The sequence below is a fragment of the Chelonus insularis genome, unplaced genomic scaffold (assembly GCF_013357705.1).
Source record: "Chelonus insularis isolate UGA/USDA-ARS -01 unplaced genomic scaffold, ASM1335770v1 contig_102_pilon, whole genome shotgun sequence".
NCBI lineage: Eukaryota > Metazoa > Arthropoda > Insecta > Hymenoptera > Braconidae > Chelonus > Chelonus insularis.
Genome location: NW_023276343.1, coordinates 82,757 through 94,842, shown reverse-complemented (window position 1 = coordinate 94,842; position 12,086 = coordinate 82,757). Strand labels below are relative to the sequence as shown.

The 12,086-nt window shown below is 38.3% G+C and overlaps 1 protein-coding gene across 1 annotated transcript; it reads right to left on the bottom strand.

Annotated features, from left to right (window-relative positions):
• Positions 1-511: 511 nt before the first annotated feature.
• LOC118074365 (uncharacterized protein K02A2.6-like) lies at positions 512-892 on the bottom strand. Its single transcript, XM_035095561.1, has one exon. The coding sequence runs from the start codon at positions 890-892 to the stop codon at positions 512-514; it is 381 nt and encodes a 126-aa protein (XP_034951452.1).
• Positions 893-12,086: the final 11,194 nt, after the last annotated feature.

The window sequence follows — 12,086 nt, the reverse complement described above, 5'->3', positions numbered from 1 at the left end:
GGGCTGGTTCCTCACCTTGCGCCTCTTTAGGTTCTCGAACTGGAGAAGGCTTGTCTTCTTTCCTTAACCCCGATTCTTTTTCCAGGATAACTACCTTCTCACGCCATTTTAGCCGATCCGCATGTCTAACCCCAACCAGTCCATCCTCCAGCTCTACTTAAAATACGACCTCTCCCTCCTTTTCAATAATTTTACTTGAGGCCCAATATTTTTCTCTGTAGTCACGAGCCCAAACTAGATCACCAACTCTCAAATTGGTTACTGGATGTTGTGGATGATAAAATTTTTGATTGTCTAGTTTAGTGCGAAATGGTCTACCATTTTGGAGTTCGGCAGGGCTACAGCCAGTTGTTGTGTAGACTAAAGCTCTCGTAGCAAATAAATACAAACGAATTGCTTCTTAATGCGTGTGGCCTGACTTGACCAGTATCTTGAACTTATTCTTGAATTGTTTCACTGCATTCTCCGCTGTTCTATTCGATGCGGCGTGGTATGGTGCAGAAAATAAGTGTTAGATGCCATATTTAACAGTGAAGTTAGCGAATTCTCTTGACGCGTACGCTGGTTCATTGTCGGTCACAAGTTTGAGGGGCAATCTCCAAGTGACCATATAATCTTTAAGAAACTCGATGGCTGCGTTTGAAGTAATGTCCTTCAACTTCCTCACGTCAACCAACTTGGAAAATGCATCAACGATGATCATGAACATAGAGCCATTAACTGGTCCTAAAAAGTCTGCATAAATACGATCGTTAGGTCCTTCCGGCCGCTTCCAACCATGTAATTTCACTCTCGGAGGATTGGGTCCCTCTTCCTGGCACCATTCGCATGCCCTATTGGCCCGTTCTATATCCGCGTCGATTTCGGGCCACCAAACATGAGACCTGGTCATAGCTTTTATGTTCACTATCCCTACATGAGCACTGTGAATTTAATTAAGAACCACTTTTCTTAGTTTTGAAGAGATGACCACACGGTGTCCCCACATGAGGCATCCTGATTCGACAGTTAATTCGTGCTCGTGGATTTTGAAAGGTTTCAGTTCTTCCTCCACTTTATCTGGCCACCCAAGCATTACATACTCGAGCACCCTTTTCAATAACATATCGCTTTTGGTGCATTGACTAATCGTTTTATAGTTTAAGGTACTCGTGTCGCGTAATACTACATTCAGGTACGAGAATTCTGTAATTGTATTATTTGTTACACTACTAGCTAACGATAATCATGATAGACAATCAGCTATACATTTCGCTGACCCTTTTACATACTGTATCTTAAAGTCATAATTAAGGAGAAATATTGCTCATCTCTGCACTCTACTAGCTGACATTAAGAGAATACCCTCTTTATTACCAAAAATGTAAACCAACGGTTTGAGTTCTATTTCTAAAATAAAGTTACCACCATAACCATACTGGTGAAACGATTCAACACCAAATACAACGGATAATGCTCTTTTATCAATCTGGGCATACTTCCGTGCAACTTTGGATAGAGTGCGAGATGCATTAGCTATGGGCTTTACTTCCTTCTCATTTATCACATGTACTAAGACTGCACCAATACCAATTAATGACGCATCAGTCATTATTTTTAATAATAATTTAGGGTCGTAGTGAACTAAGGTCTGGTAGGATATTAACTTTTTCTTAAATAATTCAAACGCTTTATCAGCTTCCTCTGACAAACTCCATTCAACGTTTGACTTTAATAGCTCATACATAGGAGCTAAAATAATAGAAAAATTTTGAACAAATTTTGAATAGTAGTTAATCATCCCTAAACAAGACCATAATTCAGATACATTGGATGGTGGTGGTAGTTGTGTTATTGCTTTTATTTTTTTCTCGGATACTGACAATCCGTTATAATTAATAACATACCCTAGGAATTCTACGGAGTCACAACCAAAAATACATTTATTTTTTTTTGCAGTTAAATTACAATCTCTTAAGATTTCAAGAACCTTTCTCAATCTATCATTATGTTTTCCTGTCCTGAGAAGGACATTTTGTTTGAGTACCTCGCCTTATAGGGCACAACTCTGGGGACGACTCTACTTCTAGTGACGGCGTTATTTAGGACGTGGTATTCTTGCGCCTTTATAAAGGCACGAGGATACACGCATCTAGCTCAAGGCCTTACAACATACCACAACGAGTCCAACCTCAATTGACCGAAAACACCCGGCTCTCTGCATATCGTTTTTCGACTTTGCAGCTCCGGATGCGGGCTTGGATTTCAGTCTTCCGTAGTACCAGTTTTATCCGCTTTGGTCGGCGGCCCCAGGTGTTCATGGTGTTAGGGAAGCACAGTTATAATGTCAACAGCTAAAAGAAAAAAAATGGTTAATTTTAGATTGTTCCTTGAACAATTTCTCTTCCCCGCATGTCTTGACAAATTGTTCGAGACTCCTACATGTGTCCTTCGTTTGGACAAACTTCGGCGCTATTTCAGACCATGTCGATCTGAGGTCAACGTTTGTCTCCGAACGTATGACCGCTACGAGACTCGTGCATCTGTTTCTATATGCGGGACAGTACAGCAAGAAGTGCTCCACTGTGTCCTCATCTCCCCTATTGCAATTAGGGCAGGTTAGATCTGCTTCGGTGGCATATTGTGCACAGAATATGCCATGTCCTGTGAATATTGGTGTCATTATGTTGTTTAGGCGTGTCCATTTATTATCGAGTCTATCTGCTATGTTCGGGAAGAAGTGATATGTTTTGCGGCCCGTCGTTTATGAATATGCATGGAGATGTTAAGGTCTCTGCCAAACCAGACCCCCAGGTACCTAACCTCTTCTGGGTACTTTATTCTGTTACCCTTTATAGTAATCTTAGGCGGTTTACATTCATGCCTGTCCTTCTTTCTTCTGAGATGTGGCTTATATTCTCTATAGTTGGGATTGTCTTTGTCCTGGTAATTTCTCTTGCCTCTAAGTTTTATTTCTCTCTTTATAAAGATTGCCTCCGTCTTCGTTTTTGACAGCTCGTGCTTGGCATTCTTGCACCAAGTGAGTATTGTGTCAACGACTGCCTCTCCTTTGGCTTCAAGGGCCTCCCTCTAATTGCCACCTATGATGACAATTAGATCATCCGCGTACGCTGCATATCGTTTTCCATGTTCAGACTGATCAAGTGTTTTTAAGAGATCATCGCACATGATGTTCCAACACAGTGGGTCAAGCACGGATCCTTGAGGGCATCTACGAGTGGCCACTTTTGTGGTTGAGCCAGTTCCCCATGATAGGCTAATTGTACGATCTGTAAAGTAATTTAGCATTACCTTGTAGATATTTTTGGGGCAGTGTCGTGACTTGAGTCTCTCATGGATTAAGGGCCATCATACATTGTCAAACGCGCCTGAGATATCGAAGAGCAATGCAACCACGTTACGTTCCGTGGACTCTTGCACTGCTCTTCGCACCGTCAGTATCGCATCCACCGTTGATGGCCCTTCCATAAATCCATATTGGTGATCTGAAATGTTTCCTTGTTTAAAAACGCTAGTTGGAAGACGAATTTTTATAAGTTTTTCGAGGATTTTGCCTAGTACTGATAAAAGGCATATAGAGCGGTATGATTTAGGGTCCGTTACACCTTTGTCAGGACTCTTTAAGAGCATACGATCGTTCCCTCCTCCCAAGCCGAAGGAAAGTTACCTTGAGTCAAGCATTCGTTGAATAGTGCCAGAAATCTTTCTGGGAGGGACGCGATTGCGCGTTTAACGACTTCCACTTCCAGCAGGTCTAGTCTTGGAGCTTTTCCATTCTTAAGCGTTCGGACGACTTGCTTGAGTTCTTCTTTATTGAACGGTTCTGCATCGTCTGTGTTGGGTAGGTTAAGAGCGTTTATCTTTATCCTGCTCTGTTCATCTGTGTCCTTTTCCGAGTGGTCCTCGACTACATGTACTGCCAGCAATCACTAGTCTGTTCCCTTGAAGTCCAGGGTCTCACCACCCTCTTTAGTGCGAAGTGCATTTATAACTTTTTCGGCTCGAATCTCGTCGGCCGCAATCTTGTATACGACACCCCATTTTTCCTCGTTTCCGTGGGTTGTGACGAGATTCTTTCAGCTCTCTGTCTTCGCTCTTTTAATTTCTTTGGAGTACTACCTTACCTGCTGGCGGTATCGGAGTCTCGCCGTCGTAATTTGGTGAGTATCTGCACCAAGCTTTTTGGTACATTGGAATCTATGGCGCAGTCTATAGACACTGCGCTTCAGGCAAGACAGATGGTTATCCCACCAAGGATTCGCTTTCCTTGGCACTTTACGTCGCGGCATGGACTTTTCGCAAATGTCCGTTAATTCGTCTGCGAGAGTGTCAGCGAATCCGTCAATGTTCATCGGAGAGTCCAGCAATGGTCCAGCAGGAAGTGTGCTCTCTAGCTCGGGTATCAGCTTACCGAAGGCTTCCCAATCGGCTGCTTTGACATTGAACCGTCGGGTTACCCCTGTGTAAGTTTCGCCCTGCACTCCACTTCGACCAAGCTGGATTCCGATGGCCGTATGGTCTGATCCCTGAACCCACTCTCTCTCGACTGACTATTTGCTAAGGTCTTGTGACAGTTCTTGAGTAGCTACGGTCACGTCAATGTACGATTTTCCTCTTGGGGAGCTGTGAGTGAGGCCTTCTTCAATTCTTTTGAGAACTTCCAGACCGAATTCGGTAAAGAAGTTTGCAAGCTTTTCCCCTCTGGTATCGAAGTCTAGTGACCACAGAGGATATCGGGCGTTCGCATCCAGACAGATAAGAACTTGCTTGCTTCTAAGGGTCGTCAGGACCTTTCGTAAGTGCTCAATATGAACTTCGATTGGGGCCGTGTGCTGGAAATAATGTGAAATAGTGTAAAAGGAGTACCCAAGCCCTTCAATGAAGAAACACGTACAGTGTGCAGTACTCAGTTTGTCTGTATAGAGCATCTTGAGGAGAGGGTTGATTTCGGCAATAGCCGATTTGGGTTTTTCCCGTTGAAGGGTTTTTGCAGCGACTAGGGCTTGGCCAAATCTTCTAACTGCGTAGCCTTGTAAACCGGCATTCATGGAGTAGGGCTCTTGTACTGTAAAAGGCTACTGTAATAACAGTACATCCAGTTGCTTTCCTTTCACAAGTGCAAACGCTTCTTTCGTGGATTTAATGTTCAGATGTAGATTTAGCTGTAGAAGACGGAGCTAGTCCGTTCTACTGGTGACGGCATTCCTTGTGGTGCCCCTGGGTGGCGCCTGACCACCTGGGGTCGGGATGGAGCTGACACCGTCTTGGTGGTCTCGTGCTTTGCATGCCGTGATAATATGTTCATAATTATTATTATTACTACAATAATCATGACCGTGATCATAGGCAGCATCGCAATTGTTATTATTATTATTATTATTATTAATATGATAATTATTATTACTATCGGTATCGGTTGCCCCTGCGGAAACCCGCTATCAAGCCCTAACAGCAGCCCTCCATTGCGAGAGGTCAAAAGATACTTTTTCTATGCTAAGAATGCGGGGCCCAGAGGGGCTGCGCATTTTTGGTCGGGTGAGGCTCACCGAGCAGTTCTGGATTCGGAGTATCCTGCCTATCGGGTTTACTCGAGCATCCAGTCGATTTAGGAGCACAAGGCATTCCTTTGATTGAGCAAGCTCGTGTCGCGACGCGCGGTAGGGATGGACCGATCGCGATCGCGTGCACGTGGCCAGGTTCAAAGACCGGCTGTGAGCGAGAGCGCCAGAAGGCAGCGCGCGCGAGGCCAACCGGACACCCTGTCGAACGTTTCGGACCTCTGCGGGTGCTGAGGTGTTCAAGTTACAGGGTCGTCTTCTTGATCCATTCTGGTTGTTGGTGTGGATTCCAGTTGACTCTTGCAGTCTTTTTTTGTTTTTTCTTGCAGTCCAGGTTTTACTTGCGGATATTTTCTTAATTACGCTTGACTCCATATTTGCTACTGCCTTAAGGGCGGTAGTCCCTGTGATATGTGTTGTAGTATCGAGAAACGTGTTGTATAGAGATATGTATTGGTTCTGATAAACATAAAGTAACTAGGGTGGTTAGCTTATGTACATTTCTGCGGAAATGACACATCTATGATAACATAGATAAAGTAGACATAGTAAAGTAAAGAGACAAAAAAAAGAATAACCTTTGCAGTATTGTCTTACAATATTTTCGGGAGAAGGACGGACTCCCGGAAAGCGGTCTGCGTGCGACTCTCTAACCACCCCCGTGGACTAGATGATCACACCTCGCAATGGCCGACGACTGTGGCTTAGGTTATTTAGAACTCAATACCAACATGCTTTCTTAAGAGACCTACGACATGACAACAAGGCAGCTTGAAACTTTCCGTGGGTAGGGGCGGGCTAGATCGTCCGTGCCCCGAGAGAACCTTACTACCTTGCTTCAGCTTTCGATCTCCGAATGTTTTGATATGATAAGATATCAAGGCGGAGCTTTAATTATAGACATATAGGAGATAGTGGTGATGGTGGCCCTTAGCTTCTGTCCCGTTATAATAAGGGCAGAGTTACCAGTTATACCCATGAAGAGGAGTCCACTTTATACTCACCATCATGTATCGAGATTACAACCAATTTCCTTGACTCTTCATCCAGAACTAGCTGTTTGTAAGCCTGACAAAGATCGATCTTTGAAAAGGCGTTTCTGCCATTCAAGGTTACCAATAGATCTTGAATTCTAGGGATTAGATATCTGTCTATCTCTAGATGAGGATTTAGGGTTACTTTATAATTCCCACAAATCCTAATTTCACTATCTTTTTTAATGACAAGCAGTATTGGTGTTGCCCAGTCAGAACTGTCTACTAAAAATAAAGTTTTTTCTCTGATTTGACGATCAATTTCAACCTCTACTTTGTCTTTAGTCGCATCAGTCAATGGTCTGGGTTGCATAAATACTGGTTAAACATTTTCCATTAATTTCAACTTAATTGATTCCTTATTGTATTTACCCAACCCATTACAAATTACATCACCAAATTCAGTTACAATTTCTATTATTGACATAGGATTCTTTGCAACAAATTTTACATAGTTATTATTATCATTATTTTCCCATAGTGGTAGGGCTGCAATCTAGTCTCTACCACAGATTCGACTACTGTTGCCCTTGAAAACATATAGGTCTAAATAGCGAACGATATCATTACGACAGACTTTGACCTTGACCCCACCCACAGGGCACATAATATCCTCCTGAAATGACTTCAACTTACGCGCGGTAGATTCCAATTCCCCAAATCCCCCATTTTCTTTGAAATTTTCTAATGAAATCGCTGTAACAGGCGATCCCGTATCCAACTTTAAATTTATAAAACTATTATTAACCTTTAATGTAACCTTGAATGGTTCAGAATTACAATCAGCTTTTTTGTCTTCGTACGATACATTCCTATTATTTAATGTAAACAAATTATCAATTAGATCATCCTCACACTCTTTGATACAAATGTTTTGAACATTAGCATTCTTTCGTAATCTTGGCTTACTGTCTCTAGATTGTTCGTCTTTTTTACACACTTGCAAATGCCCGGTTACACCACACTTGTTGCATTTATAATTTTTTAATCTACATCTATTCTTCACATGATTGTCTTTACCACAACAATAGCATTTCACTTCGTTCTAATTTCGATTCTTGTACTTTCTAATCACATTAACATTGCTTATTGCGGCTCTATCAACACTCATCTTTATTACATCTTTATCTTTATTACATCTTCATTACATTGTCATAAATCGCATTATGTGCTCCATCTTTACATATGTCTAAATTTTTAGCACGCTCACTAAGGGAATTAGCTCCTTTTCCCTTTGTACCTGTTTTTTTTCTTATAATAGATAGCGAATCTACAAACTCATGAATTACTGATTCAAAATGATCTTTTAAATTGGATTGTTTAATAGCTTTCAACAAATGACATATATCAAAATGGCTATTATGTGCTGTTAATGCACACTTTCGGTTGAGAGTTATAAAAAAATTGGGAAAATCAATAAGTCCTTTTTGCAGTGTAATCAAATCAACTCGTGTGCTATTGAATAATTAACATCCGTTATGTGTAGTAAGACCATTGACAGCCGAAGCACTCTCAGAAATGCGATGAAGTGGATCAATATAAGTTAATAGATCAATATAAGTTATAAGAAAAATCTGGTAGATCAAAACATTTTGCTGCAATTTAAAGAATTTCTCCATTTTTACCAAAATCAGATGTTTCCAAATCGAAGTCGACTACAGCTATTGAGTCATTTTGAAATGGAGAAATGTTTGCAATGTTAATTCCATTTTCCTTATTCATAAGTCCTATGTTAGACTCATAAATTACTCCTTCAGATTTTTTGTTCCTGTGACGAAGCTGAGTTTTTCTGGCTTTCAACAATAGGCGACGTCCTTCAAATTCAGGTTCTTTCACACTCAAACGTCGCTGTTGAGCTGTTCTAGTGACTTTTCCTATATGTTTAGATGTATTTTTAGCAGGAGACACATTGAAACTTTTAGCGATTTCTCCAATATACTATTCTCTAATATTTTTCTGGCAGACTGAATAAGCATATCGAAAAGAAGCAGATTCAGATATACTATAGCATCGCGATTTTGGTGCTTTACTTGCCATAGTGGCATTCAAGCTTCCATTACTTTGACTTGCAGCAACAGCTACAAACTTATGTGCATTGTCAGCAAATCTATAAAATAAAACTCTTAAATCATTGAGTAATGATTCACTCTGAAGACCTTCTTCAATAACACGATATTTATAATTAACTGGATTCTAATGTTATTGACACCAATCGCCACAATTTGAGTGATTATTGAAACAATGTTCTGGTATATTACGGATCGAAGATGCCATTTCCGAGAGGCAACCTTGATTTTATGCTAATGAATATGTGAAGCAACGGTGAAGATACTGTATCGTATCTTTTGTCAACTCTTTGTGATGAGGTTTCAATTCATATAGTTCATTAGTGACACCATTACTAGTATGATTTTTATCCAAGAATTTTATAACTTCGTGATTACTGTTATAATGTACTGAAGCAATAGTTGGGCAGTCGTCATCACCAATAAATATATTTCATTTCATATTACATTCTTTTAATATCGAGCTATTGGCAGTAACATCAATTGCAGCTGCAGGCTTCATGGCCTTTGCGCTGCCTATAAAATTTAACCGACAATCATGATCATTGCGAGAATATCGAAGATCACATTTTCTACATTTTCGTTGTTTTGTGCTTAAATCGAGAACTTTGCCGGTTTGACGATCAATTAAGGATCCAAATCCATTATGACCATCATAACTCTTGCCGGTTCCTTGAGTACCCCAACCTAAATCCCAAGAACCAGCACACCGAACAATAGATTCTTTATCACTATTATTGTTAGCATCCGATACTATAAATCCCGATTTTAGATGGTCAGGTCTGTAGAAATAAAAAAGGAGTGACGGTTAATGACGGAAATATATCCTACCCGAAGTTATATTATATATTCAATATATTATATAGTCAATACTACAAATTTGTTTTATTTAAGAGTATATTTTATTAAAATAATCACTTGTATATAATATAATATGCTTGCATGATTTCTCAAAAATATGTTTGGTGTAAATATTTAGAATTTATTCCACAATTAATTAAAAAAAAATTTAGATAAATTTCAGTTAGTAACTCGTAAAGGTGTTTTCCCATAAAAATGTATTGACAGTTGGGAAAAACTTGACGAACGACAACTACCTGACAAAACAAAATTCTATTCGAAACTCAACGATTCGGAAATTTCCGATGACGATTACCAACATGCACCCCACGTTTGGGATCAATTTCAACTAAACACCGTCGGTGGATACTCAGATTTATATTTAAAAACAGACGTTCTTCTGTTAGCAGACATTATTCAAAATTTTAGACAAAGTTGTATCTCTACTTATGAGCTTGATCCGTTACATTACTACACTGCACCTGAATTAGCTTTTAATGCTATGTTGAAATATACAGAAATTGAACTCGAACTCTTGGACATTGTGGAAATGCTTAATTTCATAGAAAAAGGTATTAGAGGAGGAGTGGCACAGTGTTCAAATAAAAATGCAAAAGCAAATAACCCGTGTATGTGAAATGATTATAACCCCAATGGAAATATATCATATCTCATGTATTTTGATGTAAATAATTTGTATGGAGCAGCAACGAGTGAGTACCTACCGACTGAATCATTTGAATGGGTGAAAGATGACATTAATGTTTCTAATATCTGTGAAATAATTAAAAATATCTCCAATGATTCTCCAGTTGGTTACATTTTCGAGGTTGATTTAGAGTATCTAAAAATCTTACACGAGCATCATAAAGATTTGCCATTGTGTCCTGAACACCGTAAACCTCCAAACAGCAACAGCAGCAAACTTATGACGACATTATTACCTAAACTTAAATATGTGATTCACTACAGAAATTTCAAACAATGTCTCGATTTAGAAATGATTGTAAAGAAAATCCATAGGATTCTTAAATTTAATCAATCACCATGGATGAAGAAGTATGTAGATCTGAATACAGATTTACGAAAAAAATCTAAAAATGATTTTGAAAAGAACTTGTAGAAGAAAGATGTAAAGTTAGTTACACAGTAGGAAGGTCGGTATGGTGCAAAAAATCTCATTACCTCTCTAAAATTCCACAATAGTATAATTTTTGACAATGACATGGTAATAATAGAAATAGAGTGAAAAAATATATATTTCAATAAGCCGATATACGTAGAATTCGTAGTTTTAGATCTTTCAACAATGTTTATTTATGACTTCCATTACAATTTAATTAGAAGGCAATTTACAGACAATCGGGTAAAATTATCATACACAGATACAGATAGTTTAATTTATCAATTTCTCAATGCTGATATTTATGATTGCATCAAAGATAATATACATTAATTTGACACCTCAAACTATCCACCAAATAAATAAAGGTGGAATAATGACGGAATTCATTGGTCTAAAAGTACAAATGCACACATTTGAAGTTCAAAATAAAATAGACAAATATAGTAAAGCAAAGGGTGTCAGAACTGCAACAATCAAATCTATAACATTTGATGATTACAAAAAATGCTTACTTAATTATGAAAAATTATGTAAAACGGAATATCATATAGTCAGCAAGAAACATGAAGTACATAAAATTAGTAGACAAAAATTAGCATTCAGTTGGGAAGACAATAAAAGAGTTCTTTTAGCACAAACAACTAATACACTTCCTTGGGGTTATAATTTATATTAAATAGTGTAAATAAATTATTTTAAATATAAGATTTATGTTAAAAAAAATTATTTGCAAGAAAAAGAATTTATTCAATAAAAAAAAAATATTATAAATTATTTACATTAGTTTGTATTGAACTCATCTTCTACAAATAATATGACAAAATCATCTTCATTCTTATTGGTTTTATTTAAAAAAATTTTTTTTAACATTCGTTTATTAATTTTATCAAGACGTTTAATTATTTTTCTTTCTCTTTTAATTTGTTGTTGTTCTTCATGAGTTAAAGATATCCATTTAATATAAGCAGCTTCATCTTTTGTATAACGTGGTAATTTTTTAGCATCACTATACATTTTGTCAGCCATTGTTTCTAGCTCATCAGTTAGAGACATTATAAATCTTTCATGTTAATCCAGCTATTGTGTGTTTTATCGAATTCTAACCACTTGACAAAAGCTTGATTACCACGTTATTCTAGAACTTTTTCTACCAAATAAATATCAGGGTATTGAACCTTAGTCAATTCTTCTCGATAAAAACCTCCTTCAATCGGTTGATCTTGATAGTCGACAAGCTTGTAGGTTACTGGATCAGTGTTCAATACTTGACTTACATTAAAGATTTCAGTTGTCCAATTAGGGGTGTATCCTTTCTCAAAGACATGCTTATATTTACTTATGCGTACTTTGTCCCCAACCTTAAATTTAGTCTTTTCTATTTTTTGTTGAACTTCAAGTTTATTATTACTGTAGATAGTACGCAACGTAAATTGTCTCCACATTTGACTTTTTAACGTACGAT

Bases quoted from the DNA above. Each gene is read 5' to 3' on its own strand.
- LOC118074365 (XM_035095561.1), bottom strand. From the start codon at position 892: ATGACCAGGTCTCATGTTTGGTGGCCCGAAATCGACGCGGATATAGAA.